Source organism: Nicotiana tabacum, chromosome 4, assembly GCF_000715075.1.
Source record: "Nicotiana tabacum cultivar K326 chromosome 4, ASM71507v2, whole genome shotgun sequence".
NCBI lineage: Eukaryota > Viridiplantae > Streptophyta > Magnoliopsida > Solanales > Solanaceae > Nicotiana > Nicotiana tabacum.
In genome coordinates, this window is record NC_134083.1 from 53978727 (window position 1) to 54005486 (window position 26760).

At 36.3% G+C, this 26760-nt stretch overlaps 2 protein-coding genes across 2 annotated transcripts; both read left to right on the forward strand.

Moving 5' to 3' along the window:
- The first annotated feature begins 6223 nt into the window (after positions 1-6223).
- Positions 6224-17849, forward strand: LOC107815403 (beta-ketoacyl-[acyl-carrier-protein] synthase III A, chloroplastic). The gene is made up of 9 exons (XM_016640976.2): positions 6224-6803; positions 7086-7253; positions 8295-8443; positions 9575-9711; positions 11078-11183; positions 13025-13143; positions 15714-15778; positions 15857-16079; positions 17204-17849. Exons 1-9 carry the CDS (start codon positions 6679-6681, stop codon positions 17423-17425), a joined length of 1314 nt encoding a protein of 437 aa, XP_016496462.1. The 5' UTR covers positions 6224-6678; the 3' UTR covers positions 17426-17849.
- Positions 17850-18583: 734 nt separating this feature from the next.
- On the forward strand, positions 18584-26350 carry LOC107815402 (uncharacterized). Its single transcript, XM_016640975.2, has 12 exons — positions 18584-18720; positions 20117-20189; positions 20282-20662; positions 20747-20961; positions 21656-21973; positions 22200-22410; positions 23574-23666; positions 23785-23876; positions 24122-24239; positions 24349-24434; positions 25543-25594; positions 25721-26350. The coding sequence occupies exons 2-12, from the start codon at positions 20181-20183 to the stop codon at positions 26234-26236; spliced, it is 2091 nt and encodes a 696-aa protein (XP_016496461.1). The 5' UTR covers positions 18584-18720; positions 20117-20180; the 3' UTR covers positions 26237-26350.
- Positions 26351-26760: the final 410 nt, after the last annotated feature.

The window sequence follows — 26760 nt, forward strand, 5'->3', positions numbered from 1 at the left end:
AAATCAACCATAAGTTGATGTAGGTCCCACTTTTCGGAACCCGACTAAAAATCACAGAATTCGAACACCCGTTCCAATACGAGTTCAACCATATTAAAATTATCGAATTCCGACATCGGATTGTCTTTCAAATCCTAAATTTTCATTTTTGGAAAGTTTTACAAAAATTTCAATTCCTTCCATCTAAATCCAAAATAAACGATGAATATAGACATGGATTTATGAAATATAATCACTTTCAGGTATAGAACACTTACCCAAGTAGAAGTCGTGAAAACCCCCTTTGAAATCGCCCAAATCCGAGACTCAAAACTCAAAAATGTGTAAAAATGGCTAACACCTGATTTTATGTATTCTGTCCAGTATTTTCGCATTTGCTGACGAATATCCGCATCTGTGAGCCCGCATTTGTGAGAAAAATCTCGCATATGCGAAAAGATCTTACCAAATGGATGTCCGCATCTGCGAAAAATTGGCCGCATTTGCGGTTGCGCATGAAGGAGCCGTAGAAGCAGTTTCTTCGCATTTCCGGTCGCCTAGCTGCAGAAGCGATGGCCGCATTTGCGGTCATTTGCTCGCAGAAGCAAGAAGGCTGCCCAGGCTCCCAAATTCGCAGAAGCGACAAGGTCTCCGCAGAAGCGGGGACACACTTGCGCTCCAAAAGTCGCTGGTGTGAAACACCAGAACCACACCTGCAATATTTTACCAAAATGGCCCGAAACACGTCCGAAACTCACCCGAGACACTCGGGACCTCATCCAATTATACCAAGCAGTCCCGTAACATAACGCGGACTTACTCAGGGTCTCAAATCACATCAAATAACACCTAAATTACAATTCACACCTCGATTCGGACTTGCGAGTTTTAAACTTTTCACTTTACAAAACTCGTACCGAAACGTATTAAATAAACCCGGAATGATTTCAAATTTGGCACACAAGTCATAAACAACATAATGGAGTTATTCCAATACTTGGAATCTCAATCCGAGTCTGATATCGATAAAGTCAAATTCACGGTGAAACTTTGGAATCTTTAAACTTTCAAACTTCTAATTTTTGATAAATGGAGATAACTCAAGCTAGGGACCTCCAAATTAAATTTCGAGCATACGCCCAAGTCCCAAATTATGATACGGACCTACAGGAACTGTCAAAATACTGATCCGGATCCGTACCGAAGTCAACTTAAGTGAGTTTTAAAGCACTATTTTACATTTTAATTAATTTTTCACATAAAAAATTTTCAAAAAAATTCACGAACTATGCACACAAGTCGAGGAATGCTGAAAGGATCTATTCAAGGTCTCAGAATACATAAATAAATATTAAATTTAAAGATGACATATTGGGTCCTCACATTTATAGTAGAGCTGTCAATACGGGCATGGCCAGCCCGGCGTAGCCCATACAGGCTTTGGTATTTGACGTATTGGGCTGAACTTGTAACGATCCGATCAGTCATTTTGTGCTATAGCACTTCATTTAGTGGTTTTAGGCCTTGAGTAGCTTCACTTCAAGTATTATGACTTGTACGTGTGGTCAGAATTAAATTTCGGGAAGTTCAGAGTTGATTTGGAAAGAAAATTCGAATTTCGGAAGCTTTAAGTTAGAAGAATTGACTAAGGTTTGACTTTTGAGTAAATGACCTCGGAATTGGGATTTGAAGGTTCCAATAGGTTCGTATGATGATTTCATACTTGGGCGTGTGTTCGAGTTGAGTATTGAGTCGCCCGGGAGCATTTCAGCGCTTATTGTGAAAAGTTGGCATTTTGAAGGTTTTAGAATTTCCTAAGTTTGGTTTGAGGTGTACTTTGGTATTATCGATGTCCGTTTGGGATTCCGAGCCTTGAAATAGGTTAGTATTGTGATTTATGACTTGTGCACAAAGTTTGGCGTCATTCCGGAATGTTTTGATATGATTCGGACGCGTTCATTGAAGTTTGAAAGTTTGAAAGTTTAAAGAAGGATTTTTATCGTCGATTCGTAGTTTGGATGTTGTTTGGTGTGATTTGAGGCCTCGAGCAAGTTTGCATCATGTTTTGGGAATGGTTGATATGATTGGACGGGATCCCAGGAGCCTCGGGTGAGTTTCAGACGGGATTCGGATCGATTTGAGCCTTAATGGAGTTACTGGAATTTCTTATGCTGGTGCCACCGCTTCTGCAGAAGTTTAGTCGCAGAAGCAACTTGGGCAGCCTGGGCATGAAGTCATAGAAGCGGAGGCAAGCAGCGCACTTACGTGTGCACAAAAGCGAGGCCAGTGCCGCAGGTACGGGCAATTGCGCAGATGCGCGAGGTTGTGTTGCACCTGCGGTTGCGCAGGAGCGGAAGAATTTCCGGAGGTGCGATGAGCTGCTGACAATGGGCTTCCACAGGAGCGAGATTTGTTCTCGCAGAAGAGGGCTCACAAGCGCGCAAGGAGTTCCGCGAGTGCGGAAAATCGACTGGGCAGAATATATATGCTAGCCAATACGAGATTTGCTCATTTCATCTCATTTTTCTCTCTTGGAGCCATTGGGGCGATTTTGGAGAGTTATTTCATCCACCTCTTGGGGGTAAGTGTTTTTAAACCACTTTTGAATATATTTCATGAGCATGAAATTTTAACATGAAAATTAGTAGAAATTGGGGAGTTTGAAAGAAACATAGAATTTAGTATTTTGGACTTTTAACCACAAAATTGAACATGGAATTGTGAATAAATTATATATTTGAGTTCGTAATGTTATGGGTAAAGTTTATCTTCGAAAATTTTCGGAATTCGGATACGTGGGCTTGAGGGTTGACTTTTTTGGCTTTTCGAGCGGAGTTGGGAATTGTTATAAATTGTTAAATTGTAAGCATTGGATATATTTTGATTGAATTACACGTTGTTCGACTAGTTTTGAAACGTTTGGCTTGGAGTTGAGAGTTAGAGTGGCGTTGGAGCCGGTTATGGAATTTCGGAGCGAGGTAAGTCTCATGTCCAACCTTGTGAGGGAAAAACTACCCCTAGGTGATATTTATTGTTATATGCAATTACTTGTGGGTGCTACATACGCACGAGGTGACAAGAGTCCGTACGTAACTAAAGCATGTTTATGTCCATGTAGATTTAGGACTTTATCATGCAATATTGCAATATTTGAATTGTTTGGACTCATTTTGTTAGCTTAATTAATTGAAATTTTAACTGAAATTGATTTAGAAGCATATAATATATTAGGCCGAGCCTTATCACCTTGAGTGATTAGCGAGTTAGTTGAGAAACGACAAAGATTATATTCACTTTGTGCTAGTGTACTGCATTGTAAGCACGCGTCTCGTAATTCGGTAACTTCATTCCTTTCTTATGGAGCGGGCCGAACGCCTAGGCAGTATAATAGATGCATATATAGTTCGTGCCGCTCGACTCTCGGCAGTGTATACATTATTCTAGATCGGGCCGAACGACCTCGGCAGAATCATGCGTTATTTCGCTAGTAGTCCGAATATTTACGAGATAATCTTTCCACTAATGCCCAACATTTTATATGGTATTACTTATTTATTTGATATTGGCACTTGACATTTTCGGAGATGTTAAGGCAGAGTACAAGATTGAGAAATTCATACCTTAAAAGAAATATTTGAAAGATTATGTAACTTATATATTTACCCCACTATTGCTGTGTGCTTCATATCTGCTTATGGTTTATCATATTGCTTCATTGGACCTCTAGTAAGTGTCGATGTCGACCCCTCATCACTACTTCTTCGGGGTTAGGCTAGATACTTACTGGGTACGCGTTGATTTACGTACTCATGCTGTACTTCTGCACTAAATGTACATGATCTAACATGTTCATTTGGCGATCATCTTGGTGCGTAGGCGCACCTGTTGAGGTACTTTATGTGAGCTATATTTCCAGGCTACGTATCGCAGTCCACCGAATCTCCATCGTACTATTTATTTTATCATGTCTTATTCACATTCTGGACAGATGTTGTATTATTATTGCACTTCTTATAAAATGCTCATACACTTGTGACACCAGGTTTTGGGTTTATACTAGTTGATGTTTATGGTTTCGCATATTATTATCGCCTTTCATTTCTTTTATAAACTACAAATGTTGTACGTTCCTGTGGATTTAGAAGTATAAATCTCCTTTTCTTATTAAAATTTGTGATTTCGAAAGTAATAAAATGAATAATCAAATTGGTAAATCACCGTTGGCTTGCCTGACAACGGCGTTAGGCGCCATCGCGACCTATAGTGGATTTTGGGTCGTGACAAGACTGGCCCACTGTTTCGATGGGCCTTAATATCGTTAGCCCAACCCAACCCTACATGGGTCACGGCCCGTAGGGGGCCGACCCACCATTTAATTTTTTTTATTTATATTTTTTAAAATTTAAGTTTTAACCTAAAATACTGTGTGTGTGTGTGTGTATGTGTATATATATATATATATATATATATATATATATATATATATATATATATATATATATTAACAATAAATTAAAATGTCTCGACTTATATCAATTAATATATGTAAAACTTAATAATTTTGACATTGTATTAATAGATTACAATAATATACAAAAAAAAAGAGGACGATATTTCATTCATTAACAACAATACTCAAAACAAACTACTCAAAAATATTTTGGTTGCTCATGGCATATCCAACACCAACAGATCATCTTCATCAAGTACATTTGAATCCTCTTGTGAAATAAAGGTGTCTTAACATCTTTATTTTCATCTAAATATATAATTATATGCAATGATAATTAGTTAAACATTAAGAAATAACTTCAATTTAAGAACAAAAAGTATTTATATTCGCATAAAAAAAATACTATTATAAGTTTGAGATTAGACCACTCTTCTTGTTATTTTAGTTCCCTATATTTTTATATTTGTAATTAAATACGTTATTTAGCCCACGGGCCGGTCCAGACCAGCTTCGGTCAAGCCTCATGGGTCACGGGCTTAAAAGCCTTATTTTTAAGTGGGCTCCAAAAATCATAATCTAACCTAATTAAATTAGGGGTTGGGTTAGGCTGGCCCAACGGGCCAAATCCATATTGATTGCTCTACTTTATAGTCACATAAATATTATAAACTTATTTTGAACCATAAGTTTCGAAAGTTTTATAGTCACACAAATATTATGATATATTTAAGACCATATTAAATTATGATAAATAAAATAAAATAATGAGTACTATTTGGCCAGGTTGAGTCGGACCAACCTATTAGTAGTTGTTAGAGCTGGCTAGAGGGTAAAGCCAATGAAGCAGTGGCTTTAGGCCCCCAAATTATTAGGGCCCCATTTTTTAATTAATAATATGTTAATTCTATGATAATCTTTTTTCAGAATATATTGAATATTTATGGTAAAATAGTTTAAGATTTTTACAAAAAGATAAAGAATTATTTCGCCAATGTGATTTATGGTGACTTATAATTTATTTACATTCTAACATTAATATTCTTCTTCTTTTTCTTTCTCATAATAAAAATTATATATATATATATATATATATATTCTTTTCTTTTTCCTCTAAGTTGTCTATTCTCTAAAAATTAAGAGATGAAAAAAGGGTAAAAACTTATTTGCATTGGATATTTATAGCAAACCAATGAATGTAAGACATATGTCTTGCATATACAATTTTTAACACTTAACTCTAGTAGGATAATATACATTTTTACTTCGATTTGTTGATTGTTAAGGTTAAATATTTAGTTAGGTGTAAACTCCCAGAGCAAATGAGTTTTTACGGATAAAAGACATTAAATAAATTAAAATTGCTTTATTTTTCATTTTCAAGCATTGCAGCAACAATGGAATTTTATTTTGATATATTACGTTATGGGATTCTAGAATCAGATTCTATTTTTCTAACTTTCTCTTATTTTTTCTTTAAATTTGAAATTTATTATTTATATATTTTTACCTCATAGTAGTATATTGGTTTTTTATTATTATTATTATTTATCAAAATTTACATATGTCAACTATAAAATTTGAGTATGAACCTTTTTTTAAAAAAAGTTTAAGGCCTTTAAAAATGTTTGGGTTTAGGACTCCAATGTTTTTGAGCCGCCGGTGGTGGCTGTTATAACTAATATAAAATCTGCCAGAAATTAATTAACGGCACATATTTTGCCAAAGAGGAATTTTGTTACATGAATAACCAGATAGGCTATTTATTGTCCCCAAGTGTAGGAATGGGGCCACCAACTGAACGAAAAAGCTCTGTAGTCTGTTTCCTCCAACAGGTTAATAAAAGCAAGTGGTTTCAGTTTCCCCTAGGGTCACCTAATTAATAACGTTAGTTCAGAAAGCAGTGAAATTCAGACACGGTAACCTACCCATATAGATATTCCCAATCAACGAATCTCGTGTACACCCCTCTCTTTCCTCATTCGAGCCGAGGACGGAGATATCTATGAAAAACCCATAAACGTGATTTCAATGCCTTTGATTTTACATATGGACGGAAATACTTAGAATACCCATCTCCACTGGCATTGTTTTCCCCTCATCATTTATCCCGTCACACCTCCCCTCTTATATTTTCATTTCGTCGAACAACAAGAGCTCAAAATTTGTGGGTTTCATTTTCATGTTAAGGACAGCCATCGGTGTATCCATTTTTTGCTAACTTTTGACTTTGTTTTCAAGAAGAAACAATGGCAAACACCACTACCATTGCCGCGGGTCCTACATTTTCACTGCAACACCGTGTCACTGAACGCCATCAAACACTTGGCAGGGCTGGAATCAGTACTCTACCGCAGCACCAAGCACATACGCTGTTAGTATTCTATTTCTGATCCGAGATCTGAACAGGATTTTGATTCCAAATGTGTGCATTTGATTTTACCAAAAAGCTAAAAATATTGAATTCGTTACTTGTGCTTTTGTATTATAAATCCAAATTAGCTTATATTCAACTGAAATTCCTAAGTATGAATTAGTTTGATGCTGTGCATTTACGTGTTAATAATGCTCATTCTTTAGTTTTGTATATGTGGTTTATCATTGCTGTTAAAAGGTTATTGAGTTATTGGTATATGTAAATGACCAATGAATATAGGTTCTTTACACCAGCAGCACCTACTCTAAGGAGGAGATTTTCTCCATCTATAGGCATATATCATCGGATTGGGCATTCGTTCTCTGATGGAACCTTCAACAGGGTAATGTGTTCCAGCACTGTTGAAGGTGCAGATAAGCTTTCAACCGATCAATCTCGAGTATCAAGGTAATGTAAAGAACCTCATTTTCCAATTTCTTTTTAAAACATTTTAATTAGTAATACGATTTGCCTGTAGCAAGTGTAATTCATGAAAATTGTCAGGTGGTCTTTCCTTCTGATTCTTTTAAAAGTTATTTTTCTATTAGTTAGATGAGTTTTTTCCACCTGCTTTGATGAATATATGTTTGTGGTGAAATATATTGAAATATGATTTACACGTTCTTCCTGATGCTAAATCAAAATTTTTGCGGGGTAATCATGTTTGAAGAATCTTGATGTGGTTATCAAATTCTGATACTCCATTGCACCAATTATAAAATTATACATGTGAGTTTCTGACGTTGCTGATTGTTCGTGCTTTAACTGTTTATACTCATTTTTACTGATATGCAAGTGAAGTAGTCATTTGCATTGTGCATTGTGGCTTAGTATCTTAAACACTTATGAGATAAGTTATTGTATAGATGAAAACACAGCTAGGCAAAGATTTCGAAGTAGCAATATGAACAGAGCTGAAATAGGGGCACATGAAATACATTTGATTAGTAGGGACTGAAGAAGTTTACTGGAAATAAAGGAAATGGACTTGGCTAGCATGAGTTGGATACCCATTGAGCTAGCGAGAAGGATGAACTATGTTGTCACTTCCAGAAACTTGGATCAGTTACATTTTGAGAAAGCTCACCTTTTTGGTGGATAGTTATGCCTGCTTGTAGAATTTGGCCTTTTATTTCTTCTTGGGGATTTATCTTCTTGGTCGCAAAAGGAGCCGTAGAGGAAGTTATCAAGTCATGCTAATATTTGGCTCCTTCGCTGGCTCCAACTGAAATAAGGGGACCAAAGCAAAAAGCTCACCTAAAGAAAGGGGAAAACGTGGGTCCAATTGTGTTCACTTCTTTCCATTTTTGTTATACTGAGTGCCTTCATGGTGCATTTCATGAACATTTTAACAAAGAACTCTAGTTTTCAGCGAGCAGGCTGGAGCTTATATGAGAGCATGTCAGCTGAATCCATATTCCTTCTTAAGTATTTTATTTGCTTGGTCAGGTTAGTTAACAGGGGCTGCAAACTAATAGGATGTGGCTCCGCAGTACCAGCTCTAAAAGTTTCCAATGATGATCTTGCAAAAATTGTCGATACTAATGATGAATGGATATCTGTTCGAACAGGAATTCATAACCGTAGAGTTCTTTCAGGCAAGTCTTTCATTGACTTCAATGCTTGTTAACTGACTGGATTTTGTTGTATTCTGTTCTTTAGCAGAAAATATAGTACTTAAGTCCCATTTGGGAATGCAGTACATTTGAAAAACAAGTAACGTGAGAAAATACTTCTATTTTTTGTGAATAGTTGTAAGTACATTTAGCACCCAAGGGTGTGGCCTAGTGGTCAGTGAAGCGGGTTAGAACCATGAGGTCTTCGGTTCAATTCCCCGCGGAGACAAAAAACACTAAGCGATTTCTTCCCATCTATCCAAGCCTTGGTGGATAGAGTTATCTGGTACCTATTGCTGGTGGGAGGTAATAGGTATCCCGTGAAATTAGTCGAGGTGTGCGCAAGCTGACTCGGACATCACGGTTATAAAAAAAAAGTACTTTTAGTTCCTAGAGTTTTTATAAAAGGCTTCTTGGTTGAAGCTCAAATTTAGAGCCTTTGAAACTTTATTTCGCCTAAATATCTGTATATTTCAAAGGATATTTTTCCATTGTCATTAATTAGTAATTCTAGTTGAGGTTAATCTATAAATACCAGAAAAAATGCTTTTTAAAATAATCCTACCAAACATCAAGCAAACTACTAATATAGAAGTACTGTCGGTAAAAGCACTATATGAAAAAAAACCCGTCCAAAGCACTCCAAATGGGTCCTAATGTGTTAACGAGATATCCTGCTTCTTTGGTATACTTCTTTTCAGTCATTTCCTCAGAAATTTAAAGAGCTTTTCATACTTCATTTTACTGTACACATTTAAGTTATCTTCTGAGTAGATTGACATAATTCTACAGAATCAAATATCTTTAGGAATCATGATGCACATAGGTGTTTCTCTGGAATTTTCCTTGTTTGAATGTTTGCAGAAATAACCTTATTGTTCATTTATTCCAAATAAAAATCAACATTTAAATTTTTTGTGGATACATATGAATGACTTGGCAAATATCAGAACATGCATTAATAGGTTTGTAGCACAAACCATTTAAACTCAGAAATGCCTTTTCTGAAATGGTGGTTAAATACTTCTTTTCTTGTTTAGATGGAAAAATATGTACGTATTAACTTTTGGTATTTAACATAAACCAGCCCCAATCTGATGTATGCTTTTACAGGCAAAGACAATTTAACAGATCTGGCCGCAGAGGCTGCAAGGAAAGCTCTTGAGATGGCAGAGGTTGATCCTAATGATATTGACCTAATATTGCTGTGTACTTCAACTCCAGAGGACCTTTTTGGAAGTGCTCCACAGGTATAACTTGGTAGAATATTATCATTGTATTTCCATGCAACTGATACTGCAACAAAATTTACCTTTCTTGTGGTTTTGCCTGTCTTCAGGAGACCATTCAGAAAGAACCTGCATTAGAGCTTTCTTATTGCACACCAATAAGATGAGTTAGCTAGAGTGAAAACATGAAATGTATCGCTATGGAGCTTTTGAGTTTAGACGTTTCTTCTTTTTGCCTTCTTGTTTCTTTATTTCCACTTTATAGAACATAATTCATGCCGAGCAATTGATTCACAGTACATATTTTTTCCTTTCTTTTTAACTGTTCTCAGCATATTGTTTGATGAACTTGTCTCGTGCATTTACTAGGATTATAACTGAAAAAGAAATCGCCTTAAGGCAATTAAGTGAAGCTCTTTGCTTTTTCCGGAAAGAAGAGAAATAGCTTAAAAAAGAAAAAATTGTGTAAATCAGTCACTACCCCCTTGTGAGAAGAGAAAATAAGCACAAGCATGCAAACTATTCGCCTTTGGTTTTGTGTGTATGATATTTTTGCTTATGCCTTTACATGTTCCTGTACTATGATGTCACAATTCAATGAAGAATGATCGACAGCTTCTGAAACTTAATATAGCTTCATCAGAAGTTAAACTGTTTTTATTTATTTGTTTATTTATTTATTTTGTCATTGGTGTTATAATATTATGTCACCATGCATTTCCCTTGAAATTATGTGAAACAAAAAAATACAGTGATGATGTAATGAGAGCTCGGAGTGGTAAAATGTTGCTCTGCAGGAGAATTGATTTGAACCTTTTCCGCCATTGTGATCTTATATCAGACAATCCATATAGAAGTTCAACAACAACAATATATAGTGTCACCATGCATTTCCCTTGAAATTACGTGAAACAAAAAAATACAGTGATGATGTAATGAGAGCTCGGAGCGGTAAAAGGTTGCTTCTCAGGAAAATTAATTTGAACCTTTTCCCGACGTCGTGATCGTTCAACTCAGAGCTAAATGCTTGGCTCATTTAATTAATGAATCCTTCAGAACTGGCTGGTTTGCTGGTCACAAGTGGCTGGCCAGCAATGGTGTTGGTACTGCTAATTGTCTTTCTGATTAGTCCCAATAGTGTTTATAAAAAAAAAGTGTGTCCTGCAAACAATATGTTTGCTTATTCAAGTTATTTTGGTTCTTGTCTTTTTGAATGCTCTAGTTATATTATGCATTTCCAGCTCACTGACTTTTTGATTCTAATTTCCCAAGCTGGTGATCCAAATTACTTAAGTTGATGCTTCATCAGTTATACATTTAACCATGTTCTCTTCAGAATTTTCTTGGGGACTCTTTATCCATTCTTGTGGCACTTTCATTTACTCAGATCCAAAAAGCACTTGGCTGCAAAAGCAATCCATTGGCTTTCGATATTACAGCTGCTTGTAGCGGGTTCATGTTGGGTTTGGTATCTGCTGCTTGCTATATCAGAGGTAGAATTTTGTTAGAAATTTCTTTCTGATAATTAAATTTTTTGTAATCTTCGACATAAAGGGATCAAATGAACCAGGGAATCATCTTTTACTTGATACACCTTAAGTGATCTGTATTTGAGGTTAAACAATTTGCATTGTCTTAGATTCTTACCAAGGTTTTGGATGATTTACTAGAGATGATTTAAGGCGTGGAAGACAACAGAACATACACGGGCTGGTACGGATACTTTTTCCACTTTTGGGGGGGGGGGGGGGGAGGGGGATGAAGGGAGAGAGAATATTTCAGGGATCAAATGAACCAGGGAATCATCTTTTACTTGATATACTTTAAGTGATCTATATTTGAGGTTAAACAATTTGCAATTGTCTTAGATTCTTAGGCAAGGTTTTGTATGATTTATTAGAGATGATGCGTGGAAGACAACAGAACATACATGGGGAGACAAAGATTATGACATTAATCAAAGAGAGAATAATATTTTCTATTGTAATCCTGGTACAGATACTTTTTCCGCTTTGGGCTTTGGGAGGGGGGGGGGGGTATTTCAGTTTTCTTAAGAATGACTCGGCATAGGCTGTCAAGTTGTAACTGGGATAGTTATGACTATTGGAGGATTTTCACAACCATTTTCCCGGAAAGCTTGTTATGATTACTTGAGTCTCTAATTTTAGGATCTTTTACCTAAATTAACTCTCTGACAAGTTTTCTTTAAGCTATATTTTTTGTTTCACTTGTAAAATCTTATATGCAAGTGTTTCGTCATGTTTTCATAATTGCCTACATATGTCATGGGAGCTAAACGCTTGCATTGGATGATAAAATGTTTAACACTTCTAGATGGACCAACTTTAATCCATACAGAAAGATCAATTTTCTAGCTGAATCTGGTTTGCATGTTTAATCTTTTCGTGTGGATTTAGCAAGAACAATGGAAACAATTCCAATGGATGGGTACTGGTCCAGCCTGTGGCTCCACTTCCTCCTTAAATGCTCCCTACCCTACCCTACCCACTGTTTTGGTCGAATCCTCTTTTGTCAGTGTTGCCATGAGTCTGGACTTGTTCTGAAATGTAGCTGATATCTGAGTGGCTTTTGTCCTATGCTTTCACATTCAACTTCTGGTACCCAGCTTGGTATTGAAGCCGGGGTTATCTAGTTCGATAGATGGTTCATTTGGAGATTAGTAAAGAAAGAACACTGCTATCTGCTAATAAAAACTATGGGAACAAAATAATCCAGAGTCGTTAGTTGCAAAAATAGAACAAGAAAATGCCTTATTTTCTTTGATCAGTCGTTAGTTAAAAATACCTAACTTTTGTATTATTGATGAATTCTGTTATTCTCAGTGTAGAGTTCTAAAATTTGAGGGGGATGTTTAGTGTTTTATACCTGATTGGAAATGTAGTGGCTCCTTTAATGAGTTATGCTCAAGGTCAAAAGTGATCTTAAATGTTATTAATAAGTAAATTTAACAAAGGCCTACTAATGTTCTGTGTCATAAGTTATGTGAAAAAATGATAGATCATTATCATGAAAAAACTTGAAAACTTTTAAGGTACCATTCTAAAAAATAAAAATAAATTGAAAAGTAAAGTTGAGGTCATGCAGTTTGTGGATGCTGAAAAAGTGGTGAAAGACAAATAAGATGGAAGCTTTATAAAGAATTGGGAATATATCCACGACATTGAAAATTATCAACTTCTTGGATAAATCCTTTGGGCATATTATTTAGTGAATAGCTGTGAAATACTATTGAATTGTCAATACCAGCATAACTACGATATATTGATTTTTATATATATGCTCTGCTAAATATTGGAATTCTGCCGTGTTGCAGGTGGTGGTTTTAAGAACGTTCTTGTAATAGGGGCTGATGCTCTATCTCGCTATGTTGACTGGACAGATAGGGGGACCTGTATTCTCTTTGGTGATGCTGCTGGTGCTGTAGTGATGCAGGTATGATAAAGGAGAATGGACGAATCAATCAGTGAATACAGTATTTAGTTATTGCAGTTTTTCCAATGAATATCCTAAAGATTCTTTACAATAAGTAAAAAAGGGATTAGTCACATCTTAGCTGGTTTAAGTACCTCTAGATTCTTCTGTACTCTTCTTGAATTCTAAATTTATGGAAGTTCATAAGGTCCTTCATTTCTCTGTCAGGGTTGGGGTTGGGTTGGGGATGTTCACTGGATATGTATAATCAGCCTCGTCAGCTTTTTGGCCAAAGTATATGAGGTTTGAAGGATGATTTATGCAAATAGCCACTTTTGTGGCATTTTATTTGGAAGTTTCAAAATTAGACCCGTGATTTGAACTTCGAAAGTGGCCACCTTGTCTAAAGTTTGAAATTGATAACTAATATCAGACCACATATTTGGAAAAGGGGCAAACTTCTAAGTATAAGGCGACAAAAGTAGCCATCTGGACTCTGACACGATACATGTGTAGAGCTTTTTCTTTCATATGTTGAAGTTGGTTTTCTTTGTTTTGCTTTCGCATTTTGGGAGTTGTAGGTGCTATGCGCTAAGCAGTTGAAATTACTCTTCCTTCGTGTCATACATTATACTTCTAGAGTAATCATAAGATAATCAACTGCCTTCAAATTGTTTATTCTTAGTGTCAGTTTATTTATGCTTTTTACTGAGTTGTCTCTCATTCTCTCCTTTTTCTTTTTAAAAACTTTTACTATGAGCCATTTCCTATGCGTTGGCTTTTCGAACCACTTTGAAATTTTCTTATTCTTGAAAGACTGATTTTTGGACCTACTCCAGCCTATTATTCACCCAAAAGATATACATGAACTTCCTTGTCAATGGAAAAATCTTGCCCAGTGTGCAGTTTAGAGTCGAGTCTTACGGGGTCTTGTGGGTACATTGCTATGTGCTATTCATGGTTAGCAAAAGAAAAGAGGAAATTGAGATTTATATCTGTAACCTTATGCTCTGTAGTCCATTCTGCAAACTTTCATGTTGCGACTGAAATTACTCCAAAGAACCCATCCATATCGTACCTATAGCTACAACAATACAAAGTTTCATTTCTGCAAACCTCAAGTCTACCTTTTTACTTACACTTCTTCTATTTGTATCCAAGAGAATACTAGTTCTAAAAGTGGGTGATTGGGCAGAGGGAATTCCTGAAATTGTGATGCTGGATTATAAGATTGTTTGATCTGTTATTTTTCAAACCTCAGCTGGTAGTAAGTGGATTACCACAAAAAAAAAAAATGGTACCGTTCTAAAAAAAGGTTGAAGAGTCAAGGAGGAGCAGAACAGCTTGAACTTGCCAAGAGTTACGGGAGGGGTTGGTGGCAGTGATAGGAGTGTCATAAATGTGGGGAGAGAATGCCGATGGTGGAGTAAGAAACAATTTTATTTTGTTTGGAGAAAGAGGAGGGGATAAGGGCAGTGCTTTGCGCTGGTTGCGCCAAACTTTCGAGTTGGCGGCTGTGTGTGCCTACATTTTTTGCGCTAGTGAGATCAGGCGTTGGTTGGTGGGGGTTGATGTCACTCATTTTCTTTTTCTCCTTTTCTCTCTTATTTAGTTTAATTCATCCAGTTAACCATGGTTTGGTAGGTGTAAGCAGTTCGTGATGACCATGTGTTGAATATTATAGGTCAGACAGATAGGGTAGAGAGTGCCTCCCCAGGGTTGGTCTCAGTCAGCCAACAATTTCTCATGCCATTGTCTGCAGTATAGTTGGGTCTGGTATTAAGTTTGAGATGGCCAATTTGGAACTAGTTCCCCAACCTAGCACTCATCTTAAAATGATTCAACATACTCACCGTCAATGGGTGTGTCCCAAGCCTAGTCACTGTCAATGGGTGTGTCCCAGGCCCCTAGTCATATGTGCAATAAGATGGATTGCAGAAGGCAAGAATCAGTATAGGCTCAATAATGCCGCTCCTTATTTGCCTGTTTGACCTTTTTCATCTTGATGCCGATTTGAGAGTGGCTAAGCAACGAAAGAACAGAGACTTCTCTTGAATCTTTGCAAATCCATAGCTGGTTGGGGTCTTCAACCAATCTAACCTTATTTGCTATTTGCAATTATATACTTTTGATATACTTCATATCTTAAAAGACAACGTAGATGCCGTTCTCACAAAAAAAGGGCAGCCCGGTGCACTAAGCTCCCGCTATGTGCGGGGTCCGGGGAAGGGCCGGACCATAAGGTTCAATTGTACGCAGCCTCACCCTGCATTTCTGCAAGAGGCTGTTTCCACGGCTCTAACCCGTGACCTCCTGGTCACATGGCAGCAACTTTACTAGTTACGCCAAGGCTCCTCTTCGCCGTTCTCACAAAAAAAAAAGGAAAAAAAGAAAACCCATAGATGCCCGTTACACTATTGATTGATGAGTGCTTTTCCTCAGCGAAGAGGTGTGACCTTGTGTCTTCTTCTTGTTTAACCCAAATTTTTGAGGCCATGTTTCTTCTTTTATTGATGTGATCAAGTTATTGTGTGCAACGCTAATTTGCTATATCCATTTCTCAAAATTTATATAAATCCATACTCTTGTAGGCCTGTGATATTGGAGAAGATGGTTTATTTGGTTTTGACTTGCATAGTGATGGTGAAGGTCAAAGGTATTTATCATAATCTTTAGGAGAAGTTCCCCTGCTTTCATCTTTAAAGGGGCACTAAATGATAGTTTTTTTATTTAGGCACTTGAATGCTTCAATCAAAGAGAATGAAACTGATCATGTATTTGGTACAAATGGTTCTGTTATTGGTTTTCCACCAAAAGGTTCCTCTTACTCTTGCATCCAGATGAATGGTAAAGAGGTCTTTAGATTTGCTGTTCGCGTTGTGCCACAATCAATTGAAGCAGCTTTAGAGAACGCAGGTCTTCCTGGGTCCAAAATTGATTGGCTGCTTCTCCACCAGGTATAACTTTCTGGGATAGATAACTCAACTGAGTCAGTCATACCTAAATGGCTAAATATGGAATGATGACATTCTTTAGAAGCAATTATGTTTTAGACTGAATGAATATACATTTTTAAACGACTAGTGACAATATGCATTGATACTTGTGATTGCCCTCCTCTCCTCTAGTTTTATATTTTATGTTACTATCCTTGATATGCTAACAGACCAGATCATGTTGTAGGGGGCCAGGGGTAGTTGTTAAAAGGAGGAGTTCTGATAGTTCAGCAAAGAATCAACCCTAAAAGTGACAGAATAATAGAATCAGTAAACTTGAAATATAATTATTTGTTCTCAGTGATGAAACATTTTAAAAAGTACAAATCTTGACCTGCAACTTCTTACTATTAAGCACGTCATGCTTACTGCTTAGTGCTCCTATCATTACATTGGATTCATTTTGCGCGTATTAAACCTAAAACATGTCCAAAAGTGTATGTGGCTAAGGGATCAACCTTTGCTTATATTACCACATAAATTTAGCTCTACTATTACTCTATACCCTGTCAAATAAGTACATGAGATTGGGGCTAGAGTTTTTTTACTAAGCTATTGGATGCGTATTAACGCCTGAGAAATGCAGGACAAAATAACAAGTATACATACCACAAAATGAGTATTTTGATTGAAGAAGAAAGAAGTAAATAGTTGAGAAAAGAACGAAACGTAAAGTGAGAAAGAAAAGAATAAGCTGCTTGCTGACAAAGCTGTAAACTCTCATATTTCAGTAAAAGCACAATATGGTTATTTCCAGATTGCTTTATTAGCTTGAGCCTTGATTAATCTTTTATGATGCACAATATTCTCATTATCCAATTGCTTTATTGGCTTGTTTGTATTGTTTGATTGATAAAGAAACTCATTTCATGTTCAAGATAATATAGGTAAAATCTCCAAGCATGTTCATTCCAGCAATTATTTTTAAAAGATTTTCTTACAATTTTATGGTAGAAATACAACTTGAGATAATTCACTGAAAGTGTCTTAATGCTCCTTTTGGAATTATCATCCTGCACCACTTAATAAATACTCTCTAGGTATCACATTAATATAGGCAACTTATTGTGAATGGTTACATGCAGGCAAACCAAAGGATTATTGATGGAGTAGCAACGCGTTTGGAGGTCCCATCAGAACGTGTCATATCAAATTTAGCAAATTATGGCAATACAAGTGCTGCATCGATCCCTTTGGCACTGGATGAAGCTGTTCGAAGTGGGAAAGTGCAGGCAGGCCATGTCATTGCTGCTGCTGGATTTGGGGCTGGCCTTACGTGGGGTTCTGCTATACTCAGATGGGGGTGAATGCTGCTACGGAGTTTGGCGGCGGCCTCACATCTGGATTCTGCAGAAATCAAATAGGGACGGAACTTCTCAACATATGAATAGAGCTCAAACATAGATGGAAAGAAGAAATGATAAGGTTGCATTTCCCTTCTGCTTTTTGTTCAGTTGTAGCCTGATTTTGGAGGCTTCAATGGCGGATTCGGTCTCCCTCTCAATTTTCTGATGTATTTATTTTTCCTAACACCAATAATTATCAACATTTTGCTCCATTTGAAGTTACTATTTTTGAAGTCCATGATTTTGCAGATTTCGGCTACAATTTCTGCTTATCCCAGGCTGTCTTTTCTAGTTTGTTGACATTCAGATTGGATTTGAGAAGCGTATTTGCACTAGATTCATGATATAATATGTTGTTTCATCTTTTGACTAGTGCTAAGAAAAATGCTCATCACACTGCAAATTGTAATGTGTTTAAAATTCGAAGTAAATCGTTACGCTTGACGTAATAAAGAGTTGGTAATATGGAACAAGCATTAAGAATACTAAGACATGATTTATCTGACCTGTTAGGATTAAATCCCTCCTAAGTTTTTCAGAAGTGAGATGGTAGCTTATGTATTTGTAATTTCAAACTTTGAACAGCCAGATTGTTAGAGGAAAAAAAGGAGATGAGACATATAGTTTGGTGTCACCTTTCTGAATAAACTCAAAGGGCACATTTTGATACATTGAACATGCTTGTCATAAAACCAAAATCAATTTCTTGCTCTGAATTTCAAATAAAGGAGATATAGGCTGCATTTGACAGAAAATGTTTTCCAGATAATAAGTTATTTTTTATGTTTGATTTCCATAAAGAAATATTTCACAAAAGGGGGAAAATGACTTTCCATGTGAAAGGAAGTCATTTTCCTATCTCAACTCTTTAACTTTGAATCACTGCTTTAATCAAAGCTTAGACATTATTATCAATCTATATATTCAAAAATATCACAAACCGATTTGCTAATATTAATTATCATTTTTTAATAATTGTTTTCGAAAAAAAGCATTGTAAACACTTTTGATCCTTAAACCTTTACACACTAGAACTGTTTAAATTAACTGTGATATCAAAACGCGCATAAAATCACAACACAGAGATCTCCCGCCCCTTTACATAAGTACTCAAAATTACCGGCCAAAGAAAATAAAGTACTGAACCTGGTTTCCATTGAGCATAAATATCTTGAGCATTCTCTCCCTTTTGCGATTTCCTCTTTTCTATAATTTGTACGGCTAACCATCACTGCTTTCTCCGGCGAAATCAAGTTGTGAGTTTCCTTTCATTCTCTGCGATTCTCATATGACATAAATCTTAAACCCTAAACCCTTTTCCTTTTGATTTTTCTATCCTCTGTATAATGGAAGCCTAAGCTTATTTTTCATACTTCATGATTTTTACTAGTCAATTTGCATTCTTACTTATATTCGCTTCGAAGTTTGGCGTTTTTTATCTGCTTCTTATCTTCGTATTACTAATCAAGTTTTATTGAATATATTCATGGAAAAAAGGAAAATAAAGGAATTAGCTTTTTGAAAACAATAGTAGAGTTTTCATTTCCTTGCTAAAGGACCATTTTTGTTTATCATTTCTGAACTTCTTTGATATCCATCATGTAGTACGATTTGTTCTGGATTTAAAATTGTGGAAGGTAAATTATTTACATGTAAAGTTACAGTTAAGAAATTTTACTTACAAGCTGAAAATGGTATAGTAATTCTTTTGATGGGAAAAGTAAAAAAAGATAAATGTTGTAATTTTTACTGAAAAATGACATGAAATAATGAGAGCCTAAGCATTTTCGGCTAAGCATTTTTTTTCTCTGCTAAAGGCTTCTGATTATATCATTCTCTAATGCAGTTTGAAGTGAGCTAATTTAAGTTGTCATGTCGCTAGAGGAAATTCTTGGTGTTTTGTGATGACTATTGTTCTAGTAAATTAGTAAAGTCACTTTCGAAAATGATACATTTGTCCTCTCCAGTTGTAGTCTTGTTAAATCTTTTTCTTTAAATCTTGGCGTTTCCCTTTGCCTGGAGTATTCTCCTCCTTGGTCTTTGATTTAAAGCTCTCGTTTAGGTTTAAAGGAGTGATAAACTGCAAGGCAGAAAATATTTTTCTTGTATGAGTTTACTCCTTGAGAGGTTATATGATGCAGTCCAAAATAGGCAATTACCAATTAGCCAATTAAGAGAAGAAAAAAGAAGAGAAAAGAAAATCTGGACTCAAAATTCAAGTGAAAACGTCGACTTTACTGATCCAAAAGAAAAAAAAGAGAAAAACTGGAAAAAGAGTGAAAACATGGACTCAAGAGGCATTACAACAGCAACAAAAGATAGAAAAAACCAGGATACTTGCTGCATGAGATCAGTGTTGTGAAGGAAGTGATCTTATTGTTTAGATTTTTGGTCCGACTGGTTGCTTATATCTGCAATTTTCCAGTCTATACTGTTGGGTGCGAGGAGACCACTAAAGCAGTAGCTTTGCCCAACCCCGTAGAGTTAAAACTAAAGATCCATATTGCTGCTTTCATGTAGTTTTTATGCTGTTCTTGATTTTGAACTGACCTGTTCCTGGAATCATGAGCTGCCACTGCTTCATACTACTCTTTTTATACTACTGATTTGCTTTTTTTAAGTTGCTTTTACTATTATGTATTTATTTTGTAGGCTGGTATCCTTGGAACAGTATGAGATTCTGGTTGGCGAGAAACTTCTAGCACTCTTCCGTACCATGAAGTTTGTAAGTCTCTTCCCTTCTCTGCATATTTGCTTGCGTGCATATTTTTGGAGTACATACTAACATCATGTATTCATGGATTCCAATATTTGCAGACATGTTTAAGTGAGGGCAGGGGCTATTATTTCCCACCATGCCACATAGTCAATATAAGTGGCTTCCGGGTGTTATTTGACTGCCCTTTGGACCTTTCAGCACTCGCGGTCTTCTCTCCCCTACCAATTGTTACATCTTCTCTGCTTGATGAAAAAACTTCAAATGTTAGTGGCCAAAGTTCATCAAATTCAGAGTCTGTAAGACGGGAAGTTGGGGAGTTTCTTGATTCCAAAAGTTTGATACAGGCTGAGCCTTGGTACAAAACTGTGAAAAGCTTGCAGCTTTGGAGTATTTATTCCATAGATGTGATACTAATCTCAAGTCCGATGGGTATGCTAGGGTTACCATTTCTTACCCGCCTCAAAGATTTTAGATCGAAGGTGATGGAAGGGATATTTTCTTGCATTTATAAATAGAATTAACCTTATGCTGGTGAATTTCTTATAATGTGGTTATCTCATCAGGTATATGTAACGGAAGCAGCTTCCAGACTAGGGAAACTGATGATGGAGGACCTTGTTTTCATGCATATGGAGTTGAGACAATTTTATGGACCTGAAGAGTCTGGTTGCCCTCAATGGATGATATGGGAAAAGCTTGAACTACTACCTATGGCACTAAAGGATATTGTTTTAGGCAGTAAAGGGACAGAACTTGGTGGATGGATGCCCATATACAGGTAACACTTCTTATTTCATTTGATAGAAAGATCTGTTTTTGTCATGTTTCTTGTGGTTTGCTTTCGTCAATTAGTGTGTTTACTTACTAGATATTACTCTGCTACTTATGCCTAAGTTTTTAGATGCCTGTTGTGCCTTTTTGTAGGATGGACTTGGATGTAAATGTTCTACTTGATACAGAAACATAGAAATAATGTACCGTAAGAAATTGAGAACACATGATTGCAGGTGTCTCAGAATTCTTTTCACCAATATAAACATATGCTACTTTCATTCTATATTAAATTTACTGGTTTAAGCCAGTAGTCTGTTATGATTTCTATGAAGTTGTGAGGAGTTGTGCTTTTGCAAATGAGATATCTGCTCAACGGAGTGGACATTACTGAGACATGAAAATAGTGAAGACTTTCAATTTGGGATGGGAGTGGAACTATATAGGAGTCAGTTCCTTCTCAGTACCAATACTGAGACACGTGGATGCATTTTTTTCAGTTACAAACTTACTGACTTGGAAATTGACATTTAGAAGTTTTTTTTACAGAATTTGACTATTCATCCCACAGTCTTAAAGAAAAGGACCCTGGTTCACCTAGCCAGTAGTCGAAAATGAAAAATGAAGCAGATACTTTGAAGCTCTGTGTTTGTTATGGGTTGATCTTTATATGATCTGCAAAAGTGATGGGAAATTTTCAGTGCAGCTGATATCAAGGGTTGCATGGAGAAGGTTCAATCCCTTAAGTATGCTGAAGAAGCCTGCTATAATGGCACATTGACCATAAAAGCGTTCAGCTCTGGTTTGGAGATAGGTGCTTGTAATTGGAATATCCTAAGTCCAAAAGGAAGCATCACTTATCTTTCTGGCTCAGTTTTTGCATCGACAACTGCTTCCAGTTTTGATTACCAAGCTCTTGAAGGAAGTGATGTTCTATTATATTCAGACTTCACAGCCTGCAATGATGTTGATAGTGAAAAGAATGATTTCCCTCCTGCTACTGCCAGTTCCTATCCAAGGTACATTCCTTTTGTATTATTCTGGAATATTATACATATAACTGAAGCTGTCCGGCATGCATAGGTGAGATACTATTTTATGGCTATGCATTTTTTTCCCTTTAAAGGTTATCTTCTCTTGTTCTCCATCCATCTTCTGATTCATGCTTTATTCATCTTCCTCCGTATCATTTACATATTTTCTGGAAGGGGAAGTAATGAGCTTTAAAACTTGGAACATGTGCAGTGATACTGGTAGTTGTTGGGAAACAATAACCGAGTCCTGGCTTGATTCAGATGAGTACTCAGAAGAGATGGAAAAAGTATCTTTTATATGTTCATGTGCTTTGGACTCTGTTAATGACGGAGGGTCAGTCCTTATTCCCATTGGACGGCCTGGAGTCATGTTGAAGCTATTGGAACATGTATCACTTTCGCTAGAATCTTCAAATTTGAAGGTATGGTGTAAAAATTGCACATGTATTCAACACGTTACCTGGATATGATCACCTAAAATTTAAAAAATACTCTTAAAGAAAGGCGACTTGCTTTAGTATATAAAAATAAAATATTTTATAAGAATATTAAATCATGAGGGTATTATATACAGTATTAAAGATTTATTTAATTTTTGAGTTCACATTTTTTGTGGTGTATTGTGATTCATCTCATAGCAATCTCTGTATTATGATCCTAGGTAAGTAAACATCCTGTGGAAAGATTTTCAGCACGTTTATTCTTTCCGATGACTGTTCATTATTCGGCTACACAATAAGCTATTCAGACAATTATTTGCTACTCCAGTAATTCTTTTTGAATGTTCTTGTTTTTGAAATATACAAACTTCAGTTATTTTTCTATTTTGAATTTGGGAGCGTGTTGAAGAGAATCTTTAAGAATAATATAGAATATTCTTAATAATTATGTTAATCAAGTGTACGCTATCTTAATCATTGTTTCATAATTAAGAATCTCAAGTGTTAGGAAACAATCAAAGAAAGAATCTCAAGAGTTAGGAAACTTGCCTTTATTTCATGTAGCTCAAAACTCCTATATAATGAGTACTTATATTGTTAGCCAAATACTTACAAGTTCAAACAAAGCTTTTCTCTCTTCTCTTCTCTTCTCTTCATCTTCATCTTCATCTTCATAATTTATTAGAATTTGACTCTTCATTTACTCGGAAAATTCAAGGATTTCCAGGAATTTACTGAAACATGAGTATACTTCTTTTTCGATCGGTATGAAACTTGAGTATACTTTCAGTGACGAGAGATCAATAGCATTTCCCCCCATCCCTTCCAATGCTGTTTGTTGGTATTGCTGTTGGAGATATAAATTCATAGTTATACTAATTGTAATCCTGATGGTAGGAAGGAATGAACATCGAGATATTCTTGTTTCCAAGATATTATACACAATCGTGGACTATTGCCATCTGTTATTAAAGTTATATTTTGAATCCATCTCTGATCAATACACATGGACAAGAATCTTCCAATTCTCAAGTTTTGCTTCCTTTCATATCTAATTTTAGTACACTTAGTTGCGGATACCTAAATTTGCTTCAGCTGAAATATGTTTTTTATGTATTGAAACTGGGTGTTTTTATGCTGTGTAGGTTCCTATATATTTTGTTTCTTCTGCAGCAGAAGAGTTATTGGCATTTTCCAATATCATACCTGAATGGCTGTCCAGTCAACGTCAAGAAAGAGTACTACATTAACTGATCATCACTATGAATCTTGTGGATTTAATCTTTTTGCTGTTAAAACAGAAAGCTGAGCAAGTAGATATAATCCGTTTCTTTTTTTTTATGTGTGGATCCACAGCTCTATTCTGGGCAACCTCTATTTACTCATATTCAGCTGTCAAAGGAGAAAAAGCTCTTGGTATCTCCAGCAATTCATTCATTGAAATTCCTGTAAGATATATTCTGTCTCCTCATGTCGAAATATAAGCTACAAAAAATGAGCATAGTAACCTGCTTAATAACCTTACTTTAGATGCTATTTTGGCTTTGTTACACTCTTTCTATCCTTTTACATCTTTTGACTTCACTGTTGTCTTTGGTTATGAAAAAAAGAAAAGAAAAGAAAAGAAAAGAAATGTTTTTGGAGCTGCTGTTACCATCAACATCATTGGCCTAGTCTAATATTACATGCTCAGAACAAGTTGGCAGGAACCTTGCATAGCATTTTGTCCTCACTGGAGTTTGCGACTTGGCCCTGTTGTTCATCTCCTTCAACGTTGGTGTGCCGATCCTAACTCGTTGCTTATTATGGAGGTGCAGGCCTGCTATATGACTTTTCACATTCACAAATCTCGTGTATCTGGTTGTATGACTAATGTCAAGCTTGACTATATTATTGAGGTCAATGTTTCACATTTCACAGGAAGGAGCTGATATCAATTTGGCTATTTTGCCTTTCAAGCCAATGTCAATGAAGGTCCTTCAATGTTCGTTCATCTCTGGAATAAAGTAAGCAAACTCTTTTTGATCCTCTATCTCATGTGAAACAGACAGCGCCTGTCTGGCTTTTAGCTCTTTATCCTTTTGGTGCTCTATAGGTTTTCTGTTGGAGTTCGCTGAATTTGCAAGAACTAGGATTAAGAGGTGCCTTAGAAAAAAAGAAAAGTACAAGATGCTTCTTGGAAAGGGTCCACAATGTTTGATCTAAAGTCACATGGCTGCTTACCATATGATTGATTATCTTTTCTAGGTAGTTTACACTTTATAGGCGAGTTTTGAGAATTAGAGAAGAACCCAGTAGATGCTCAAGGCTGTGCTCTTGGATAGTTTACAAACCATGCCCCCTTTAAGTGTTTTGTTTTTGATAAGGTAAAGTGTTTTATTGATAAAGCAGCAAGGGTACAGCAAAAGGTTACAGAGTTCAAGATTACATCATCTGCTACATAAAAACAGAATCCAAATCAGACATATTAATCACAGTATTTTCTCTATGCCAGCAAAACAAATTTGGCAAACATCTGAATTTTTGAGAGGCAATCATCTCCTTTCTTCCTTCAAAACATCTTCTGTTTCTCTCATGCCACACTGTCCATATGATACATAAAGGAATTGATCTCCAGATCTTCTCCAGTCTTCTTTCCGTTCTTTGACCTTGCCAGCAGTGTAGTAAATCTTTGAAGCTTTCTGGATCACCTAATGAACATCAAAGATGTTTAGGAATAGGGACCATATCCCCCATGTTTGGTTGCAATGCAGCAGCAAATGATTTAACAGTTTCAAAAGAGCATTCATATAAAAAACACCTGTTACAGAGGCTAAGACTCCTTTTCTGTAATCAGCATTACTCTCCCAAATAAAATCCCTCCTCAATTAAGTGTTAGTTGTTTGTATCCAGTGAAGAAAATAAAGTAGTAACTTTTATGAGTTCTATTTCTCATTTAAAGGACGCCGGTGAGGCCGCATAGCGGTTTAGTCATTTTCTTCAGTCTTAATTATTAAGTTCACACAAGAGACATTATTTTCTCTTTCTATTTCAATTACTACAAATTCGTAGCTCTTTAATTACCATTCTGGCTTCTAGTCATTACAAATACAAACTTCATTTTCTATTTTGCAGGCTAAAGAGAGCTATACCTTTACTAAAGATACTACAACCTAAACATGTGCTGGTAGCCTCTCTCTCTCTCTCCCCTCGACCCTTTCCCACCCCGAAACCCCAACCCCAAATTTTCTGCTCCAAGATACTGAACTGTCATTCATGCTGTCTCAACTGCTGCCTCTTTTGCTTATTTCAGGTTCCTGAGGGTTTGAGGCCCCATATTAGCTGTTGGAACCCCACAATTTCAGTCAGTTATTTCTCTGAAAATGAAACTGTAGTTATACCTAAGTTGAAAAATTATGCAGATATGTACATTGCCATGGACTTGGCTCCCGAGCTGCTCAATTATACAAAAGTAATACAAGAAAATAATATTGTAAGATTAAAGGGAGAGTTGCTCGTTGAGCAGGGAAAACATCAATTAGTTATTGGAAATAAGCAAGTGCTTTCTTCACAAGACAAGCCATTGTTATTTCTGGGTAGAGTTGACGTGAACTCCCTTCTGATGGCTCTAACGAAGATGGGGATGAAAGCAACTGCACAGCATGCCCAGATTACTAATGGATCAGAAAATGCATCAATTGTATGCATCTCAGAGCCCAATGAAGCCTTGATAGAGGTTACATCAACACGAACCATGATAACCGTTGCTGATGAGAACACCGCTTCCCTGGTTAGTGAGGCTGTTCGTAGCACTTTAGTTTGTATTTGATAAAAGTTGGCCCTTATATAACCCTAGATGTCAATGGTTTAAGAAGATTGACTGATCGCTTAACAGCTTCTAGGAGGGAAATTATTTATTGAACTGGGAGTTGAAACAATGAAAGGTGTCTTTTCAGCTTTCTTTTTTCACCATCGCCGTGTGGATGGATATTGGAAGGGAAAAATGCATATTGTCAATATGTGTTTAGTTCTGTTGATTACACACGCCCACACCTCGTAATGAAAGGTGTCTTTTCAGCTTTCTTTTTTCACCATCGCCGTGTGGATGGATATTGGAAGGGAAAAATGCATATTGTCAATATGTGTTTAGTTCTGTTGATTACACACGCCCACACCTCGCTCAAGCTTGAGACGAGCAACAATGGAGGTCAGCGAGATAGAGAGAATGCATAACGGAGAGAGAAAGAAAATATCTGGAATGAACCAACCAACTTTATTTGATGTGTATTAACAATATATACAAACTTGCCTAACTAAAATGAATGGCTAAGATAGCCTCTTTACAAATTAACT

Excerpts from the sequence above, each read along its gene's own strand:
- LOC107815403 (XM_016640976.2), top strand. The coding sequence starts at position 6,679 with ATGGCAAACACCACTACCATTGCCGCGGGTCCTACATTTTCACTGCAA. Across the intron at positions 13,144-15,713 it reads CTGGTGCTGTAGTGATGCAG|GCCTGTGATATTGGAGAAGA; the intron begins GTATGATAAAGG and ends ATACTCTTGTAG. Across the intron at positions 15,779-15,856 it reads AGTGATGGTGAAGGTCAAAG|GCACTTGAATGCTTCAATCA; the intron begins GTATTTATCATA and ends TTTTTTATTTAG.
- LOC107815402 (XM_016640975.2), top strand. Across the intron at positions 23,667-23,784 it reads CCAGTCAACGTCAAGAAAGA|CTCTATTCTGGGCAACCTCT; the intron begins GTACTACATTAA and ends GTGGATCCACAG. Across the intron at positions 25,595-25,720 it reads TACAACCTAAACATGTGCTG|GTTCCTGAGGGTTTGAGGCC; the intron begins GTAGCCTCTCTC and ends TGCTTATTTCAG.